This window comes from Colius striatus, chromosome 3, assembly GCF_028858725.1.
Source record: "Colius striatus isolate bColStr4 chromosome 3, bColStr4.1.hap1, whole genome shotgun sequence".
Taxonomy (NCBI): Eukaryota; Metazoa; Chordata; class Aves; order Coliiformes; family Coliidae; genus Colius; species Colius striatus.
The window spans coordinates 90522872-90545562 of record NC_084761.1 but is presented as its reverse complement, the minus strand read 5'-3'; the positions used below and the strand labels follow the sequence as shown (position 1 = coordinate 90545562).

General features: G+C 40.8%; 2 protein-coding genes across 5 annotated transcripts in view; one reads left to right on the top strand and one right to left on the bottom strand.

Moving 5' to 3' along the window:
- The window catches only part of ZFYVE28 (zinc finger FYVE-type containing 28), a 155161-nt gene extending 135763 nt beyond the window's left edge, over positions 1–19398 (bottom strand). For 2 of the 4 annotated variants that reach the window (XM_061993942.1, XM_061993943.1), the window contains exon 1: positions 19057–19398. In XM_061993942.1, coding sequence (XP_061849926.1) covers positions 19057–19095 — 39 coding nt within the window. In that variant the 5' untranslated portion in view covers positions 19096–19398. The remainder of the gene's footprint in view (positions 1–19056) is intronic. The other 2 variants (XM_061993944.1, XM_061993945.1) reach the window with 1 other exon arrangement.
- Positions 19399–19787: 389 nt separating this feature from the next.
- CFAP99 (cilia and flagella associated protein 99) overlaps positions 19788–22691 on the top strand; it is a 56850-nt gene continuing 53946 nt past the window's right edge. Inside the window, exon 1 of the mRNA XM_061993222.1 lies at positions 19788–19941. Coding sequence (XP_061849206.1) covers positions 19788–19941 — 154 coding nt within the window. The remainder of the gene's footprint in view (positions 19942–22691) is intronic.

Below are 22691 nucleotides of genomic sequence, written 5' to 3'. Positions count from 1 at the left end.
ACACCAAGAAAATCACCACTAGTCAAGCAGAGATTCACCAAGTCATGCTGGACCAACTTGATGAACTCCTCCAATCAAGTGACTAGCTTGAGCAACAAAAGGAGAGCACTGGATATTGTCTACCTGGCCTTTGATGTTGTTTCCCATAAGACCATCAAAAAAAAAAAAAGACAAACTATCAAGCCTTGGCCTGGTTGAGCAGAAATTGAAGAGGACTGAAAACTGATTGGGCAGCCAGGCCCAAAGTACAGTCTAGTTGGAAGTCAATAACTAGGGGTCAATACTGGGTCCAGTCCTGCTTAACATCTTAATTAATGATCTGAAAAACAGGGAAGAGCATACTGCAGCAAGTTTGCCAATAACACAAAACTGCAAAGAGTGTCTGATAGACCAGGGGGTTATGCTGCTACCCACAGAAAAGTATTCGGGGTTCTGGTGAACAAGTTGAACAAATCAGCAATGTGCCCTTGCAACAAAGATGACAAATGGTAGCCAGGACTTCATCAGAAAAAGCATTGTCAGGAGGACAAGGGAGGTCATACCTCCCTTCCACTCAGCATTGGTGAGGCCACATTGGAAGTACTGCATCCAGCTCTGGGCTCCCCAGTGCAAGAAACAAAGTGGAGAGAGTCTGTCCACCAAAGGACCATATGAAGACAATGGAGAGACTGGAGCATATTTCCTATGCGAGAAGGCTGAGAGAGCTGGGGCTGTTCAGCCTAGAGAAGGCTCAAAGCACATCTTATCAATGTATACAAATATCTGAAGGGAGGGTGAAAAAAGGACGCAGCCATGATCTTTCCAGCGCCGCCCACTGACAAGATCAGAGGCAACAGGCACAAACTGAAACACAGGTTACCACTGAACATCAGGAAACACCTTTGTGTACCATGTGACCAAGCACTAGTATAGGTTGTCCAAAGAGGTTGTAGAATCTCCATCTAGGCTTCTAGCACTATGTGGCTCTAGTTGAGCAGGAGGATCAGCCTAGATGTTCTTCAGAGGCCCCTTCCAACCTCTGTTTTTCTATAGTTCACGTAAGAAACAATGCATATAGAATCATTATCTTGGTTTTCTATCTTTCTCAAACTTTCTCTGCAGACATGACAAAATTACCAGCAATATTATAGCCACTAATATCTGCAAAATTAAATACAACATTCCAGTCCTGAGAAGTTGGGTTTTTTTATTTCCTCAACATCCAACTAAACTTAAAAGTTACCTCTAAATAGATGCAATGTTTTCCAGTCCTCAAACAAGAAGTAAGCCAAAAATGTGTTAATTATTTGAGGCAGAGTTGGATTTCACCTTGAGATAGTTTCTACCATTTGCAGCATTGTGGTATCACCAAAAAATTCCACTGACAAAAGCTCTATGAAAGCACTTAAACACCAACCAAATTTGGAGAAAACTCTACTAAAAAGCCCTCTTCCAACAAATCTTTTTATTATTGGAAGCCCCTATCATTGTAAGATTCTATGATAAGCCAGATCACCTTTAAAACAAAGATTCAGGATAGCTGATTCTGTTTGCACGAGAAAAAAGGACAAACTCAAAAGAATAACAGACTGAAGTAACATACTTGATGTGGCCTCATATACATGTCAACTTAAGTCTGTATCATTCAGGCTTACTTGACTTTTCTTCCAGATGCGTATGACTTTAGTAAAGTTCAGAAACTGGAAGCATCTTATATAGCATATACAAGCTCTTAACTGATTGCTATGATTCATTTTTATTCTCCAATGTTTCAAAAAATTTATTTTAAAAAAGTTACTTTATGTGTAAAACCCGCAAGTACACCTTATAGAGACAATAATACTATTTCAAACACTTACAGCAGATCCCTCAGCTCAATTCAGGAATTCCAAGAAGAGTATTCATAGATGCCAGACTTGGAGGAACTTGACTTGCCCTGCTTTGGAGTCAGAGAAAACAGAAGAGCTCTTCTAGGTGGCAAGGCACACTAAAAATCAGCTACATATGCTACAGACTGTCTCCCACAGAAGCATCCTTCACTTCCTTGACACGAGAAGCAGACTGGCTTCACTAGGCTAAAGTTAGCCTTTGAATAAGCTTTGTCATATCTTTTTCCCTTCAGAAAAGGAGGCAACATTTCTCCCTCCCTGCAACTCTTCTGCCTACAGAATTGCAAATAATCTCAGGTAGTTTGCAAATGGAAGAGACAGAAAAAGTCAATACAGTTTTGTTCTAAAGCTGTATCATTTTAGAAAATAAGGCTGTTCAGGGTACCATCTATGGCAACAGCACAAAGATATTAAACATGACACTGGCAGAGGCAGCAACAACCCTGATTCCAGGCTCTCCCCACATGCAAACTGAAGGAGCTACCTACAAAAATGCTGAATTCCTGTATTCCTTCCTCAGCAACTTAAAGGTACCTTCTGGAAACCATGCAAATAAACAGCTCCACTCTGGACTTTGACTCCTTTTGTTACAGAAAGCAAGCCATAACTTTCTTTTAAGGGAAAACTTTAGAATCTTCTCTAAAAATAGACTAACACCTATGCAGCTTTTCAGGAAGAGAAAACCCTTTCGGATGCTGCAGATAGGTATTTTAGAAGCCAAAGCAGACCACAAACTAAATCAGCAAATGCAGCTATATTCAAAGTATCCTGAGTCAAAGCTTCCCAGTAAGAAAATCTATTTTCCCAGAACAATCTTCCCCACCAAAACTGATGATTCCTTATGTCCATCATAAAAAAAATCAAGTAAAAAGACACAAAAAAGCCCATTAAGATCCCACATCATGCACTCACCCAAAGATGACAAGATAACTTAAAAAGAAACGGAAACAACACTTTCCTAAGAGGTATGATTCCATAATCAAGTATTGCTTACTGATCTGTCACAATTCATCCTTGCTCAATAAAAGATCTAAAACACCCCAAATATTGGCCAAGTTTCTGACATTTTTTTATAAAGAAAAAGAAAGTATATTAATTTTACTGCCTCATCCAGGAGCTTTCATTATTTCATGTGTATTTTGAGTATCTCTTAGATCTTCTTTTGTCTCTTGCTTCTAGCCTGAGGCAATCTCATTCAATATGGAAGAATGCAAAGGTTTTAATTGGGCTTTTTAAGTTCATGAATGCATAGGCTTGGGAATGTCAATTTCTCCACTATTACAACAGAAAAGTGCTAAAAACTTACCACTAACAAGAAATTTTAAGTCCTAGAAAAGGTGCATTTCTGGTACTGAAATAAACACAGACCTATGAAAAAAAAAGTTAAGAACTAAGTATTATTCATATCTGTATTACCAAATACAGCTTCCCTTAAAATACTTAAGGAATTACTAAAGACCACCTCATGAAGAGCAGAATTTGCTAGGAGGACCAAGAACAGTACTAAAAAGAAAGATCTGTTTCACTGACATGAGAAAGCAAGGAGGATTCAGAGAAGCTTACAAAGACATGGGGGGAGACACACATAAAGCATAAATCTGTGAACTTGGGAAGGGCAACAAGTTAATGAACTACTGACATTTTCTTCCATTAAGGACAGAAGTCAATTCAACACCTTTCTACCACTGGTAGGGTAGGGTCTAGGGAAGACAAAAGGACCTCTTTACCTCACTAGAACTCTTAACACTGAGCTACTGGACATTCTAGTTAATCAAACAAAGGAAGACAATCTAGGTAAGTTTGCCCTGGCACAAAAACTGTTTACATTGTATAACTTCAATGTACACATTATTTGCTGTTGAAATCTGAGCACATTTGAAGCCCTACCATGGGCCTGGTTCTATAGAACTTTAAAAAACAAAGTGTGGATATACTTCACTTACTCAGGAATTGCATTAAGACATGAAAAATAGTCTGGAAAGCACAAAAAGAATTTACATTTGAATAATCTGACTGCAGTTCACTGATGAACTATAATGACTTGCTGTTGCCAAAAGAGTAATCTCATTTCTCTGATTCCTCCCCTCAACTCTGCACACCTGACTAGCTACTACTAAATTCTTGCAGGAGATTACAGCTCATCTGGCCTTTCAGTACCAAACTGATTTGATCAGCAAATCTAGACGAAAGAAACAAAACCAACAAAACCACAAAAAGCTTACCAAAGGGCAGAAAAGTATGTGGAACAGAGGTGATTTCAGGTCTCCTTACACATCCCCAAACCATTTTCTTCCCCTCTGAGTCAACTCAAAGGCTCCAACAAATGACAAAGTCAACGCTGAAGAAGCAGTGGAACCAATGCAGAGGGTAGGAAGTGGTCAGAACACACTGTTAAGATTGGGTCAGGAGTCACAGCACATCAAGTTTGCTGTCTTAACAGACACAACTCAAAAACAACAGGATGATAATCTACAAAACTGCAAAATGGAAAGTACTCTTCCACATCTCTTTGGGATTAAGAGAGGTATAAACTAGATGAATTCGCAGGAAAATAAGTGAATGATGTTGAGAGTTTAAAGGGAGCTAATTATGAAGGAAGAGCAACAAACTGTCCAAAGAGGTGGTGAAAACCTAATGCCTAATGTTAAAAACAGGACAGCAATGAGCCTCTGTACCAAAGAAAGGCAACAGCGTCCTAGGCTGCATTAGAGAGTTGCGAGTGGGGTGAAGGGAAGTGATCCTTTCCTTTTAGTCATAAATTATAAGGCATCTCAAGTGCTGGGTCCAGTTCTGGACCTCCCAGCACAACACAAGCATGAAGATACTGTATAAAAAGCAGCAGAAGGCCACAAAGGTTCAGGTCTTAGAACATCTGTCATGCTAGGGCAGACAGAGCAGCAACTGTTCAGCCTCGAGAAGGTTCAGAGATCAATGTGTGTAAATAGTAAGAGGAGGTAGTGGATACAAACTGAAAAACAAGATATCCCACCTGATCATCAGGAAACAATTGTTCACTGTAAGGGTGATCAAGCACTGGCACAGGATGCTCAGTGAGGCTGTGGAGTCTGCATCCTTGGAAGCATTCAATATTTGACAAAACACAGTCCTGAGAAACTGGGATGGACCAGACTGTCTGCACAGGTCCCTTCCAACCTCATTTCTACAATTCTGTGATTTTTCACACAGCTGCAAATCCATCTGTGATGTACAGGAAATTATGATATAATACCATCACCCAAAGCCATGCAATTCTACACCAATAGAGCACAGAAAATTCTCAGTTGCGTCATTAGTTATCACGCCAATGCTCTGAACACATCATTTAAATATACTGAAGAAACAGAAAGAAGGCTGGATATTATTCTGATTGCAGTATATACAGTGTCACTGGTTTAAGAAGGTATTCTAGAAAAAAATACACCACTGTTTTATGTTAAGAACAGCATTCACCTATGGAAAACAAATCACAAGATGTTCACCAGTTGCACAGTCTTGAAGACCTTACAACACATTATTCTGCAACCTAGCATGGCTGTTCAATAGCAGATTAGGACAAACCCAGATGTTTTCAACCAGTCCAAAGCAGTGGAAATAACACTTGGCGCTATCTCTTCCAACCTGACCCAAACCTCTGTCCCAGCATGACACCGGGGATTAGTCTGATGCTGAACACACAGCTCTCTAATGACTCATAGGTTACCAAAGCTTGGAAACTTGTGATCATAAGGCAGCAAAACGGAACTACTTCTTAGGCAAATTATGACACCATTTAATAAACTGGGGACAAAAGCCTATCATATAGAACTAGTTCTTACACAATTCCCATTGGACATGCTATTCTTTACTTCTCAGCTTGAACCCCAGTGAACCTACAGCAACAGCTGAGAGTTTTCTTTTCAGGAGAGGTATGGTAGGATAATAGACACAAAAAGTCTACTAGGTGTTTAATTAATTATTTTCCCTAAGGATCTACCATTGTACTTTGTACAATACACTCTGTACAGTAGTATAAAGCACCTGGATACTTAACTTTCCTTTTTGGATATTCATACTAATCTATCACCAGAACTGTACAAAGCTCATTTAAATATTATTATGAGGCTGCAGAGGGTGCTCCAACACCGCTTATCAGCGGTTTCTATTCAGTCCCCACATTCCTCAGCAAATCACTCATTGATTTTTCAAAAGTGATTAGAATTTGGAAGAAAAGCCTTCAAAGGAAGGTTAAGATTTAACTTCCAAACACTTTGTTTTATCCAGAGAGAAAAGTGATTTAAGTAGAAAAATTTACCCCCACCAACAGAATGTGTTCTCAGGGGGAATAACACTTAGGAAGGCAGCTCTTCTCCATATGTTGCCTTTTTCCTGCACCCAAGATATGAAATATGTAATAGCTTCACATGGATCGAATGGACTGCAAAGCAGGGACATGACCATGGAAACACACTGTAATATTATCAACCATACTGCTCCTAAATTTAAACAAATAACCTCCTTAGAAGAAACTTCTGCTGCCCTAAGAGTAGCTCCTCAAAACCAGCAAAGCTTTTAGCTTTTTGTTGACTAGTCAATACCACTATAAAGGGCTCTCACTGGGGAGTGCAGTGGCTTGTGTAAACGTGCTTTATTCTGGGGGGCAGTAGAGTACCCTTACTTAAGTAATCCAGATTTCTCTTTTTTTTTTTTTACTGCTGCAAAAGTTTTACTTGCTAACTTTCAAGTGAGCAAAGTGCATATTTAAAATTCATCTTCTTTCAGATAAAATTAAATTTAACAAGAATTTGTCCTGTGTCCTTTCTTAAAGTTTTTTTTTCAACCCCATTCCAGTAAGTACACAGTGAAAAATGTTACATTATCTGCCAATACTTCCATTTAAACATATCAATTCTGAGCCAGATGATGAAAATTAAACAGAGGAAAGGTTGTAAAAGGTTTCTTTTTTTTTTAATATTGAAACAGCATAATTAGCTGAACCTTCACTTAACTGTCTCCAAGTCCCAAATTAGCAAGTTTTAGGCTTGACAATTCATAAACTGAACTTGAAACAGAGAATTAATATGCCAAACACAATAGAGTATTAGCCAAATACATTAGTATCTTCACAATTCTTTCCAAAAAGAAGAGCTAGTTCAAAGTGTCAAGTAGTTCAAGAATGTGAAATCTCTGCCCTTTTACAGTTCAACAGTCTTGCCTCACTACCTCAGCATTTGCTGGAAGCGAAACTCTGTAATCCGTGCCTTTGTCATTGCAAGACTACTTGCATTAACATTTCACACAAGGTCCACACCTTAACGTTACGAAAAAATAACTTTGAGGGAACCTAGCTTATGTTAAGAAATTAAATCAGAAGTCCAATGCTTAGTGTCATGTGATCTCACCTGGGTTTGAGACTGCTCTCTGTATTACAGGGATTATCTTTTACACAAGAGAAAGAGAATCACACAGAATGGCAGGGGTTGGAAGGGATCTCTAGAGATTATCTAGTCCAACTCCTCGCTAAAGCGGGTGCTCCTCTATCAGGGGGCACAGGAAAATATCCAGGCAGGTTGGAAACCTCCAGAGAAGGAGACTCCACACCCTCCCTGTGCAGCCTCTGCCAGGGCTCCCTCCCTCACCCTCAGAGTACAGAGGTTCCTCCTCATATTCAGATAGAACTTCCTGTGTTTCAGCTTGCATCCATTTCTTCTTGTCCACAAGCAATAAGTGCAATATGAATTTAGGTTTCACTTTACTGATATTTACATTACTAATACATTCTAACACACAAGCACTAAAGACATCAAAGATGCAACTCCACATACTGCTTTATATTGCTACATGGCAATATAAAGACCAGAAGCTTGTGCTGCCTCTCTCCTTGATTAAACTGACAGCTACCTCTGTGAAACTATATCAATAAAGTAAGTTCCCATCTATGTCAGAAAATTGATCCAATGGAGAACACAACCATGCAATTTCTGATCCTAACAGCCAGAAGTTCAGAGAGAGTATATGGCCCTAAGCAAAAGCACCAGCAGTGCACTAGTGGTGTTTCTGTACTGTCTTTGTTAACCTAAAATACAAAGAGAGTGCACAGATTCTTGATAAGACTCACGTGTTGTGAACGCTGGAGAAAAGTGTATACCTCTCCCTTTGTTCTGAAGGGATGACTACCATACTAATATATCTGACCAGTAAGTTCCAGCAGATTATACTAGTAAAAATAGCTAATATGCAGTAAAAGGAGTCATAAACAGTATAGTTGTGACACAGGATAACTATAAAACACACTCATATTCTATCAGAAGACTTTGCAGTGAACAGGTTCAAAGGTGAAGTTTAGTCATTACTGACAGAACTTTCATACTGTAAAACCCATATATACCACAGATGCTGGCATTTAAGAGACACTTCTAACTTTGGTTTTATTATGCGGCATTTATCACATCAGGAAGTTGTTTTTACACAAATCAAATAAAGTATAACATCTGTAAGCAAAACATAGCACCTCACTCAAATGGATTTTCTGCCCTTCACACTCAGGACTCCCGGGCAGCTCTTTACTTAGAAGACACACCTCTCCTTCCAAACCACACAAGCATTACAGTACAAGGAAAACTTTTTTCCACCTCGGAATCTTAGCTTGTCAACATACATCAGTGACTTCACCACAAGAGGGAGATGAGAAAGCCGGACAGGACTGACTGGAGGCATGGTGAGTACGGCATTGGTTTAAGTAGGGCTAATTAACAGTTGAAAATGGCCATTATCTACCTCCCGTATGTTCTCATTTGTAAGCGTGAGTTCGACAGTGAGTCTTAACATATGGCAACAGTAAGTTGCACTCCAATCTTTGAATAGCAAAGTACATACAATCTGGTATGCTGCTTCAGCTGTAAAATTTTACTGAAGGGTAATCTGAAAGGAAAAATTATCTCCTATGAAGAAGTGGACAGGGAGCAGCGGGGAATGAGGAATAAAACAGTTAATAAACCCCCAAATAAAGCTCTTCTGGCTAGTTTGCCTATTGTCTTGGATTTGAGCCAATTGAATCACCTCACCTCACCTTCATGCCTCACTCCCCAATTTGAAAGCTAGGAAGAATGACTATTTGCATTTGATGCACAGACTATACACAAGTTTTGGACTACACACAATATGCAGGCAGAGAGAGAGAGATTACTGTAAAAAGAGCTTGAACCAACCTTATAGCATTTCAGTGCTTGACCTGGCTGCTAAGAAAAGACTTTGGGCTTAAGCAAAAATTGTGCTTAGCTTCCTTACATTAAAATTAAGGCTTCTAGGAGAAGGGTTTCCAGGAGAAAAGTTACCACCTATTAAGTCTTCAGGAGCACTCACAAACTATTATTTTGTGAAATTTTCACACCGTGTCTTTTTTCAAAACACAGGAATTGCTACCCATGAGATACACATTTTTCCTTAACTAAAACCAAGACTTAAGTGCTGATTAAGTCAGTTTAATTTACACAGTAGACTGCCTCTGTTTCAAGAGGGAAACAAACACAGCCAGACACCTTCAATCCATCTACATTTGTAAACATAACAGTAGACAATATATACGTCTATATGTACATATAGATTGACACACACATATCAAAAAATAGAGTATTTTTAATAGAGTAAAAAAATACTTGTTTATACAGAAAAGCATATAATGGCTTTTTCAAGATACATTCTTTTTTTTTTTTTTTTAAAGATTTACATCCCAGTTCCATATCTAAAAACACTTTAAAATTCAGAGGTATGAGATATGTTAACATTAACTTACTGGTTCCTTGTTATCAGCTATACACAGCACTATCTACTATGAAAGTGCCGAAGAGTAACTCTAAAAGTTCAATAGAAAAAGAAGACATCAACTGAAAAATAAATGCAACCTATGGCTAAGGCTTTCTTAAAGAAACTATCAAAGGAATACTGGGGACAATTAATAGAAAAAAAATACACCTTTAAGAATAACTGGACAAAAATAGAAGTTTTATGGGAATGTGCACTCTGAAGTAAAGTTGAATGCCTAACGAGAGTTGCTTCTCTGCCTCTTCTAGGGTCTTTCTACTTCAGTACCTCTCTTCCTACAATCTTTGCTATCATCACATAGATGATTTGTCAAGTATCCTGATTGAAATCAACTACAAAGTTATATTTTTTCTCTTATGTACAAAGCTCCCCAAAAAAAAAATTCTAGGGGAAAGTAGTGTCTTTGTTGGGGAAACAGAAGTGACTGCAAACAGTCAACAAAATTTTTTGGAGGTAAAAAAAATTCAGAACACAACAGTTAAAAAAAACCCACAGAAAATCAAAAACCAGTCTGAGATGCACAGGAAGTCTGCTCCTTGAAAGAATACACTACTACCTGTAGTCTTCAGAACATACTGCTAATTCTAACCAAATCCACCACTGGGAGCATACACAGGGGATAAAACATATTAGACGGAAAAAAATTCCAATGCAAAATGTTCTAATACCTCCTGACAACTATCCCATGGAGCCTATGCACACACATGCAAGAAAGCAGTACAGAATTTACACCCATGTAACCATGCAACCATCGTGCTCATGGATGAACATACACCAGCCATCACCAAGCACCACAGGAAAATCTTGTTACCATTTCCACTTCATCTCTTACAACTCAGTGAAGATCTGCAAGATCCCTTAAAATACAAGGTAAAAATAAATCATGGGTTCAAGATGAGATTTGACAGCCATTTACATTTTTTTCTCCTAATCCTTACATTACATTAACTCCTCCTTATTCTACAAGGGCTTCCATCCATCTTTAATCATAAAATAACATAATTACAATTGCATCAAGATCTCTTTGTAAGATCAGGTATGCCGATCTTTATTACAAAACTCTAAAACATATTAAATAAGATGTTCAGTAGTGCAGATACTCCATGTAAGTGAATCTTGAAAGTAAAGCAAAATCAGTGCTTTTGAGAGGGTTTTATAGGAAGCCCACTGTTCTTGCTTGTATGTTAAGAGCACACAAACTCCAACAATTGAACCAAGACAGCAAGGTTAAAGTTGTCAGGAGACTGCTGCTTAGATAAGGAGAATTAGATAAAGAGGCACCAATACAAGAGCCCATACTATTCCTAAAAAAACAATTCCTAGATGACAAAACATCCAAAAGCCATTTATAAACAAGCATGCAACAGCCTTTTCATGTTCTGCTTCCTTCATGGTAGGAAACAATAACCTGAATCAACTGAGGTTTTGAATATCTGATGAACTTCAAGATGTCAGGATGTTTCCTATATTAAAAAGTTCACTAAGGAAGGTGAGAATTAGAAAAATGCAAAGCAGAAATGCTGAACACCCTGAGCATCCGGTTAGTTTAGCTTCAACCACCTGTAATTCTCAGAGATCAAAGTGGCAGTCGATGACAGGAATTAACACATTCCAGCATAACCATCATCTCAACTCAAGTTTACCTGTGTCCCATTTGAAAATAAAGAGCAGGCATTTTGAAACAGTTGGATAGTATGCCTCCCTTTTTCCTCCCTCGAACTATTTTTCTTACATTTTTATGCCAAGCACTTCTCTTCCACCCTATATTCTTCATCTGCCTCCCCTTCAGTGCCCTTTCCCCATTTGCTTTCCTTTCATTCCTCAATCCAGCATGGTATGTATGGAACTGACATGCCGCTCACCTTTATGTTATTCATTCTGAAGGGCTATCAAGTATGATTGAAGACAGACAAGAAACATGAACTTATGGCCTACAGAGACAGAGTGAAGTAGAGGAAGTAGGTACCTGATGCTCTGAGACCAGCTGTCCTTGTAGATTGTTACAAACTTCCACAGTCTCACTGCAAAATAACATTTCCTTTCACAACTTAGTTCCTGTCAATCACCTTATCAGGGCATCTTGTTCTTAAACAAGATCAAAAGTGATAATATTAAAAGGAGGAAGGGTGGTGAATGTAGAGAAATACAGAGTAAGAACCACCATCAATGGGATCAGAAAGATCAAGAAGAATAGAGGCTTGAGGAAGTGTGACCAAGAAGTCCCTAACTACTGAGGAGGCAGGAACAAAATTCCTACAGCTTGCACAGTAGAACAGCCATACAGACTGGCCCATATCATCAAAAGAAATACGAGAAGAAAACGAAATAACCTTCCAGTTATCACCACAAGGTATACTGACACAGGAAGGCTGTATCTAACTTGTCGAAACATTTCTTCTCCTCACAAAACTCAATTCTTTCCTAAAACTGAACCTCTATAAAATGCATTACAACTTTTGTCACTCGTTTTCAAACAGCAGACAGCTAACACTGCCTCAATGGAAAGCTGTATTCTATTACAACAAGCTATCCTCCAGTCATACACTAAGTCCATTTGCTTTAGCTGACGTGGGAACAGCTTGAGTTCATAGGATTCAACAGCTTCAGTCAGGATAAAATTGCAGCAGTTTGCTTCCTAAAGGCAAGCAGGGATACCAATCACTCCCAGATTGGAATCTGAGAAAGAAGAGTTGGAGTATTTTGTACTTTCAAGATGAAAACAGTTGAGAACAGGTAAGAGACTCCAATTTAGCATCATCTTCCAGTACAAAGACCAAGCTGGAAAAACTTGCTCTTTCACATGCACTATCCAGGTTGGTCAGTCTTCAAACATGACCCAAACATACTCAGTCTTCAATTCATTTACTTAACATCATTATTTAAAAATAGTTTTAAAGAATTAATTTAAATTAATGTCACTAGCACAACTGCCAGGAAAGCAGATCAAATCAAAACTATTAAAGCAGTTTAATTTTCAATTAGTTCAGTAAGGAAATACTCTTCTGTGGTTCAACATAGAGGGTATTTTAGTGGGGTTTTTTTTGTCATTCTTCCATATTAACTTAGAAGAATGCATTGTGATCCTCAAAAAGTATTTCTTTCTGAATTTTGTAAAGTACCAACACATAGGGGAAAGGAGAGGAACAGAATCTAAACATCCAAATCAAGAGTCTGAGAGAAAGAGTAGAAAATACTCTGCAGGTCTAGGGGCATATTAGGTCACACCAATGGCTGCTTGAAAAAGTTTATAAGGAAAACGCTTACCTCACTAGACTGAAACTGAGCTTTAAGCACTGAGAAGCCAGTAGTCATTAAGGAGACTCGAAATATAAATGAACTGAAAGATGATTAGACATATTAAGGCAAAATGTTCATGAGCTGTTCAATTATAAGGGTACAATCTGCAGCTCAGAAAACTCCTACACTGCAGACTACCATAAGTTTAAAAAAGCAGCCCAGGGGAAATATCAGTTTCTATTCATCTCATATTTTTTTCCCTAGGCATCTGTTACAGGACACAGGGAAACAGATAACCACCAGACATCACACCAGGCTAGAAGGACCTTTGATCTGATATACTATGACTCTGCTCACAGTAATCCACATCAAAAAATATTTCTCAAGGTGCACATATTTCTCTCACATCAGAGTAATTAAGAACAGTCAAGCAATTTTCTTAATAGTCAACTGCAATAGCCAACTACAATAGTTACCTACTTCCCCTTTTCAGATACAGGTGAAATCAAGGCTAAGAAACAACATGACTGCAGGTAATCATCTTCAGTCATCTGCAGGGCTAGAACAAACAGTTAAGAAGTATTGGTTTCTACACTTGTGTTCAAGCCACTAGATGGTGCTTCTAAAAATGAAGCAATTTCGTATGCAAACTCTAAAACTGAATAATGTATGATGACTTATTGATAATAATCATGAGGAAGGCAGCTCATAACACTGATTCATGGGGTTCAATAGCTGCAGCCTCTGATCAGACAGTAACAAGAATAATTAAGCACATCATTGAGATCAAAGAGCTGATCATGAAAATCAAAGCTATAGAAAAACCCCAGTAACTGCTGTCTCTCAAGTAAAAAAACTCCTCATTCTTCTGTCTTTAGAAGTCATTAGATTTTATATAAATATTGCATTAAATAACATTCTGGATCATAAACTGCTGTTGCCAACGGCTTTGGTTACTGTATGGCATCAGTAAAAAGAAGTTTTATGCTACAAATAGGATTTACCTCTTCTCTCATTCTTCATTCAAATAGTTGTCTCCAAGACATTTTTCCTCAAGACTGAACTCATTCTGCTACTTTTCCACAAAAAGCAAATCCTTTGCTTTTAAGATTTGTAAATCATACCTACAAGTGAGAAGCTAACTGCTGTCGACCTGCCACTCTGTGAAATCACTCTTCCCTTTTCATACACTCCCCCCAGCTAGCCTCCATAGATGCCTGGCTACTCCAGTAGCTTTACTCTTTTTCATTTCTGACCATTTCATCCACCAACATTCCGCTTTAAATAATTCTTTCTTCCTCATTCTTATTCTACTTACCCAACTTGAAAACAAAGCTCTTTGCAGTATAAGCACATAGTTGACCATAATTTTTTGCTATTTTCCATTTTTCTAAAGTTCAAACTTGAAAGATTAATACCAGATCACTTCCTCATTCTCTACTTAAATTTATCCTACAAAAATTGCTACAAACATGTTTATTCTTTTTCTTTAAAAACCACAACAGTTTTGACCATTTCCTATCGTATTTCCCATCTTCTACGTCAAGTCAGCTCTGCCACTAAGCAATCCTGACAACACTGCTGAGAAACATTACCTTATTTGCAGCTTTTAATGTTCAGCACTCAGTCAGGACTTGGAGTCTTTCTATATACTTCACCTTCTGCAAATTAATGCAGAAGCTCCTAGAATTCATTGGGGGGGGTGGGGGGGGTGGGGAGGGGGTGACGCTAGCCCTCACTTTTCTGCTTTGGGAGAGCTCTCTCTCGACTTTAAGAATGCTCTCTTCCACTTATATGAGATCTTCCAAGACATTTATTTACTACCTCTTGTTTTAAGCCTTTAATCATTTCTTTAAAATAGCAACTATTATTAGCAACAATTATTACTAACTATGCCTTAATTTCATAAAATGTAGCTTAGTAAGAAGACCATTTAACAAGTTCAGCACTATGCACAAACACAGCAACAAGACACAGCAATATCTGCTACTCCACCTACTCCTAAATGCTATCTCTTATCAGAGAGCACTATAGCAGAAACCTGGTAACACGCAGCCAGCACAGAAAAGTAAGGATCTTAAAAAGAAGCCACTGAAGACTATTTCAAAACAGCTACCCAAGAAGATAGCAACTACAATTCCCAGCCTCTCCAAGCACTCCTGTGGAGAAGATGCAAAACCCCTGAAGCATGTGAAAGAGGTCTGCTGAGTGCCTACTTGTTGTTAAGTGTCCACTCCCAGCTACAATTTGGGGCCATTTCCTCAAACCCTCTCTTCACAACCCCACAGGAGCTATGCAGCCTTTTCTTTAAGGGAGACACTAAGAACACAGTTGTATCTCAGTCGTAGAGCAGTATTGCAAAAAAATAAATCACACAAAATCTCCAGAGTTATGCAAGCCTTGTGAGCATCATTTAACAAGGGCAAAGCATTGACAAAGCATTATCTTTACTACCAACGACAATTAGATATTTAGAGGAACATAAGAAATTCTTCAACACATACTGCAAGAAGTTCTTTTAGTATCTAAAAGCAACTAGGAGAAAAAAATAGGTTAGTGAATGCACAATCGAAATCAATATCCAAAAAATGGCAAGGTCTCTTAAAAGAAGACTTTCGTGGCTATTGATCCCTAGGTTAAAATTTATCCAGATTCATAGATGTAAACACAAAATAAGCAGTATTTATTTCAAAAACGAAATATGAAAGAAACTCCACACACTGAAGATGTTTGTTTGTTACACAAAACAGATTAAAAACGTCTTGAAGTTGTGGTTAAAGACAAACTTCCCGCCCCATCCCGCCTCAAACACTAAACATTTCTTTCAAAGTATCAATGAAATTAAGCTCAACTCAGAAGAGCTACCCAGGTGAGCTAGTTATCCATACCTTTTTTCAAGCTAGTTTCTAGATGTGAGCAGTAACTTTCACATAAATTAATCTAAATACTTTGCAAAACTCTGCAAAAACAAACCAGTTCTATACTTTCTTGTTGGATGCCCAGATCTGACTGGGAGTAAGTTCTGACCCGACACCTGTGGAACACTCCAGCAGCAGAAGGTACAAGAGAAAAGATTCCCTGAAGTGAGAGGAAATATCTATGCATACAAATTATTTGATTCAGAAGGGATCACCCTTTGTGCCATCGGGGTGTCAGTGCCTGGGATGCCTAGAGTGTCCCGAGGAGGTCAAACAGCCTTAATTATTTGTTCAACCATCTGCTGCAACTGAAGAACACTATTGCTTCAAACCACTCCCTTGTATTTCCTCCTGGTTCAAAAACAAAACACTGAACACATTGAATCTGCAGTCCCCTAAAGGAAAACACACCTTACAGGCAACATTTAAAAAATTAAATAACAATCAATGTTGCACAGGAGGCTGGAAACAAAATCTCATCTCTGCTCTAATAGATCAATGTCTGCCTCTCACCAGTCACTGCTATTTATTTCATTCCCTGGTTACCTCCACCACTGGCATTCGATCTGGGTTATTAAAAATCTGGTATATCAGCATACCTGAGGAATAGGGCAGGACAGGAAGAGCACTGTCTGTACAAGGAGCTAGGAAAGTCCTGCTGGTCTAGCGACATGCTCACAACCTTAGTCAAGGCTTTCCACTTCCTACACCCACATTTTCTCTCCTGTCCCTGCTATGCTCAAAGAGAGGCAGCAGCTACCAAGTGAGTATCTCTCTTTAGACACAGGTCCCTGCATCTTACAGCAACTTGGTGATTATCCTGACAGTTTTCTAATTCCGTCTTGTTAAGCAATACCTGTTCTATTCCATTTCCTCATCTCTCCCATCTACAAAGATTAAGCTGAGTTAATTAACATATTTGTGGGCTTGGATTTTTTGAGGAAGAATTATGAAATTGAAATAGTTCCCCTGGGATTAAGCTAAACCATATATTCAGGTATCTGAACAGGCTGTACTGTCAATTTGTTGCACTCTGATGTCATATCCCCTTGCCTTCAAAAGTATCTCAATGGGAAAGCCTCTTACCAAATGCTCAGTACCATCAAAACCTACTGCCCTGCAGAAGCCCTATTACACAATAGCAGGATCTGGAATATTGGTGAGGTAGTGTGCCCCACCACTGGTAGCCACAAAATCTAATAAAACGTACCTGGCATCTACAGAACGTACCTAACAGAGGACTATAACTAAGCAATACAAGTCACTGGTGGTGATTGCTCCCACCAGAATAAATATTCTAAACAATCATCTTCAAAATACAGTATGTTCAAAATAATTTCAAAACAGATTGTGAGACCCACAACAGGAAAGAATCCTAAGGATCCTTTGACAAAATAGGAAAGCAGGTAGCATAGCCAGCAAAGTGACAGTCTCTAAACATGACCTTGTCCACCTTCCTTTCTACCAAAAAAGGTGCTACTCAAACTTCCATGTCTGGATACATGTAGAAAGAAACAAATAATAAGCTATTGGAACTAACAAAATATTTGCAAACTATGTATAAGTACACACAAAAAAAGATGGGGTGCTAGTTTTAAACTAACAGCAATAGATGTTACCAAATTATGAGGCCCAGTGTCATATGTCGGGCTTGAGAAGTTCATTTACCACAGAAAAGTCCCATAAAAATATAAGCATACCCTTTTTGATACAGACCTTGGACACTGAACATATAATATAAAACAAAGGAACAGTATCAGTAAGTTTTACTGTAAAAAGATGAAAACTCCATTAAAAACTACCAAGAAAACTAATTAGTTCTGATAAAAAATAGTGGCAAAAGTTATATTTGTAATGATTTCTTCTGCATATAAGATTACCAATACTTCTTTTTGTTCATTATCTGTTTCTCTTCTTGTTCCTTGGTATAAAACATCAGCAACTAATAAAGTCTATTAAAAGCTACCTGTAATTTCTTGCTGTATTTTCAGTTACTGTATCTCTAAACTAGTCTCCTTTCATTTATTAGCAGCCCTCTCAGATAAGTTTGTGCTCTTCAACAGTACACACCAGAATAATGACTCCATAAAAAAACCATAAAGCCAGCACAACCTGAACTTTCATTTTGCAGTATCACCTCGACTCTCTTTTTTTTAAAAATCCTAGCGTACTGGCTGTAATTTGGGTGAAAGGACTGTGTGCATGGAAGCTTTACAAAAATAAGGCTTAATGTTAAGACTGCAATTAAAACGCAAGGAGAAAAAAAAGAGTGGTAGCAACAGCGAGGGAAAAAAATTAAATCAAATACAAGTGAAAAACTAGATTGCCTGCTGTAACACCTGGACACACACAAAAAAAAGCATGCTGCAGACGTTCGGAACCAGGAATGCCCTTCTTACACGATCTGCACATCACATTTGAGACAAGATCACTCTCCAGACGGTTGTTATTTAACTCGTGCCAAAAGATAATTTCATTACAATGAGAGCTATGTTTCCTGGATTCCTTCCAAGAATTTCAAAGCGAAAATAAAAGGGCAGAAAATATACACACCTACAGAGCATCATTCAACAAATTTTTTCACTTAAAAAGTTCTCGGGTGCAGGCAAAAGCATCCATAGCTGAAAGGGTAGCACCTGAACAGTCCCTCCGCGGGCTGAAGCTGTACGCAAACCACAGGAAACAGCCGCCAGTGCAGCGCGCAGGACGAGCCCAGGCGGTCAGGCAGAGCCGCCTCCGCGCTGCGCACCGCGGGGAGCGCCGGCAGCTGCGCAGCCCGGAGCCGGGAAAGCGCCCTGGCCCCCGCCCGGGCCGTGCTCTCGCCAAGTCCAAGCGGCACCACGGCACACGCTCTGCTTTGTCATCTCTTCCCCCGCAGCGGGCCAGCCGCTCCGCGCACGCCGGTACTAACTGCTCGCCCGCTCCGGTACCTCGCACGCCCCAGCCCCTCCCGCCTTTGCTCCGCGGAACCGCCACAGCCCGTGTCCAGCAAGACCCGTCCGAAGGCGAGCGGACTTGGCCCCGCTCCGCGCCAACCTCATGCCACCTTCGCGGCGGCGGCGGCTGCCGGCTGAGGCACCAAGACGAAATGCCAGCGCCGCGCCGGAACCCGCGTCCCAACTTCGCGGCTGCGGGGTGAGGGTGACCCAAGGATAGGCGAACCGAAAAGCCGCGGGGTAGCGCCGGCCACCCGGCGCCCCCGAGCCGCGCTGCGCCGGCGGCTCCTCACAACTTACCTTAGGTTTGTAGAGCCACTTTCTGAACCTGTTCATCATCACCGCGGCCGCTGCCACCGCCGGCCGCTGCCACAGGAGCTGCGGGCTTCCCGCCCGCGCCGCTCGGGGTACCGGGGTAAGCCCTGCCCTTCGCCGGTAGGCTCCGCCGCGTCGCCTCTGCTACTACAGCCGCTGCTGCTTCTCCCGCTCCTCCTCTGGGCAGAGGCCGCCGTGGAGCGCGGGCACCGTGCGCGCTCCCCTCAGCGCAGGGACCGGCCGCCAGCACCGCGGGCTCCGAGCTCTCCTGACAGCCCCCAAAACATGCGCGGCCAGCAGCGGCGCCGCGCCGACGCATGCGCAGGCACCGCCTCGCTCTCCCACCCCCCGCTGGCCCCGCGCACGCCGCCAATCAGAGGGCGGCCAGGGACGGCCCCGCGGGGGACTTGTCCCGCCCACCCTACTGCACGCGTAACGCGCCAAGGGGGCGGCGAGACTACGCGCCCCAGCATGCTGCGCGCCGCCGCCGCGCGCGCGGGGCTAAGCACCGCGGCCCCGGTGCGTGCCGGGACGTGTAGTCTCCTGCGCCGGCTGCGCTGAGCGTGCCCGCTTCAGGCGAGCAAGGTGCCACTTGTGACTGTGAGCCCTACCTGAGGGCGAGACAGTCTGCTAGCTGGTTTCCAGCCGCCCGTGAGCACACAAACCGAGGACGGGCGGAATAAGTTTCTTGGCAACGGCAGCAAACAATCGCCGCCATGTTTTTACCCCGTCCGGGTAGTTCTTTGCTCCCGATCGGGCCGTTCCGGAACATAACGGCAGCAGCGCGGAAGAACTACGTCTCCCAGCAGCCCCTGCGCCCCTTAGCAACCGACCCGCCGGCTGCCGCAGAGTGGTCTCTGTGGCCGGAGGGTTTCCCGCCGCGCTGAGAGCGGGGCGACGGTCTCCGGCGGGGACGCGGGCGGCCGCGCGGGCTGGCGGGGGCAGCCAGGTACGGGGCTGGGCCGAGGAAGCGCCCGCGGCGGCAGGCGCCGCGGCGCTCTCGCGCGTTTACCTCAGGCGGCGCCCGTCCCAGGGCCGGGGTGTTGCATCCTCGCGTTCTGACGCGCGTCGGTCGGCAGTGAGGGAGCTGTAGCTGCACGTGTCACCGCCCAAGGCAAAAATGGGTTAAATGCTTGATGCCTGAAAGTGTCAGGTGCCCAGGGCAGCTTGTAACTTACTGCACAAGTTCGTTCTGTGTTGGTAAATGCAACAGAAAAGATCCCTCGGGGCCTGTGGGATACCGTGGGCAGGAGGGGTTGCTGGCCTGTGCTCCCAGAGTTTTCCTTAGCTGCTATGGTTTCGGGCAAGTAGCCAGCTTTGCTGTCCTCTGGTTTACCTATCTTGTAAATGTAATACAACTTATTTGCAGAAGGTTTTGTACAATGAATATTTAATTGTGACATTCCAGAAGATATTGGATTAAAGAAAACAAACCAAACCATGGCCTGTCAAGCAAATACTTGCAGTAGGTATACAAAACGTTGAAATCTATGCAAATTAAAACTAAAAAAGATCCAGGCTATAGCTGCTCACAGTGAGTGTTCTCTGTCTGATGTTTCACTGCCTTCAGGAAGGAACCTGCTGAACCTGTGCCCAGAACTGCTCTTTGCTACTCTCAGGTGACAGCAATGTAGAAAAGTGGAAAGCAAATGGGAGTGGCAGGATGTAACCATTGGGAGAATTATACCCTATATTCAGAGGCTCTTTTTCTAGCACAGAGTTTTTCTAGCTGAGAGAAACACCTGTTCCGTTTTGAGCAATAGCTACTTGATCTGACTTAATTTTGCAGGGAGGCTTAGTTCAGCCCACTTTTTAAGGATGGCATTTATCAGAAGCAATGCAATCACAGCCTTTCTGGGCTAGGAGCTTAGGAGTAAATGTAAAACCTGAAGGAATCTTTCTGGTCACTGAAACCAAGCCCTACAGTTGAAGCCAGACTTATCCTATGGAATAGCTTCCAAAAAATCTCCAAGCTCCATTGTAAAATAACTCTAAGTCAGGTCTTTTAGGTGACATTCTGTGTTTGATAATGGAATGAAATGTCTACTATTTTTGTTCATAGTGTAAATTTATATCATTTTTATACATAGCAGTTGGAATAGTCTCCTAAATGGCTGTGTGGAAATAGGAGTGTATGTCATAAAAAAACATTTCTGATGTATATGTTTTAAAACATTGATGAGAATAATAGCAGTCTGCTTAAATACAGTCCCCAGTAAAGTTCTTTATTAAGAACCCCTCTATGTCCAGAGGTCTCAAGACTTAGTTTTCATATTCCAGTTTTTGTTTAATGATTGTTATTTGGAGGGGAGGCATGAATACATACATGTACAGAGCATTAGAGCTCAAACTTACTTCTACTATGCTAGAAAAAAATATCTGCCACTAGTAGAGCTGTTGTAGCCTGAGTTATGATTCAGCCTGATTGAGTATAGAGGTATTTCTCTCTCCCTTATCCAAGTGCAAGATATCTTGGCAAGTACAAAAAACAGATACCATGATTCTCAGAAGAGTGGAGAAACAGCAGTTCCCCCTATGACAGAGGCACTAAGACCTCTTTTTTATTTGCCATCCCTTGTCATCATCCATCCCTGTTTTGATGGACTGTTTCTTTTTTTTTATTGGTCATTTTGTCTTGATCGTACCAGGTAACTAAATACCTATATTGAACATAATCACAGACAAACTTTTTTTTCAGTAGTCTGAGATGAGTAATTAAAAATGCTGTTTAAGCATTTGTTATGGAATATGACAGTGATGAAAGGCAGAGCACTGTATCTGGAAATGTGATGATATTCTTTTAAAAGAAGAAATTCATTATCCTTACTACAGTGGGAATGAATCATCTTGATGAAGTGTTCTTTTGTAGCATCAAAAAAATGATATAAAAAATAGAAGAACTATTTTCAAAAGTATTACTTTATTTTCCTCATGAAAAATTACTTCTTTGGTCTTTTTTTTCCCCTTGCTAAACCAGATTAATGACTTTCAGCCCTGATCATTACCGTCATTGGTCTTTCGTACACAACATGTGCATGTGTATAAATAAATGCATTGTAGTTCTTGTCATGGGAACATTACAATTGAGGTAGCCAGTTCTGCAGACTCTCACACATATGAGTAAGACATCATTTGAGTTAGATGTGATCCAGTCATTTCCCAAACAAAGCATTAAGCAGAAAAAGTACCCATCTGCTGTGCCTTCAAAAATCTTGACCCTGGCCTAGACCACTGATGTGTTGTGATTGCTGCCCAGCTTGGTGACCATGAGACACTGTCTCATTGCTTCATTGTGATTCCTCTCTGTTCCTCTTCCTTTGTTGTTTTGGGAAAACGGGCTGTTAATGGCAACATGTAATAAGACACTAAAATTTTGTTTACATTTGCATCTCACTGGGAAGAGCAGCCTATTAAACAGGACCTGCATAGCACACGTGCAAAAATTCATGTTTGTCTCTAGTATTATCTTTAATTATATTTTACTAAATAACTTGATACAGAAACCATTCAGGTATCATCCTCAGGATCTTTGAGACATTTGCAGAGTAAGAAATATGTAATTATGTATTCTATTTTATTGATGATTGTACTATATTCTCATTTCTCCTGTTAGCTGTTCT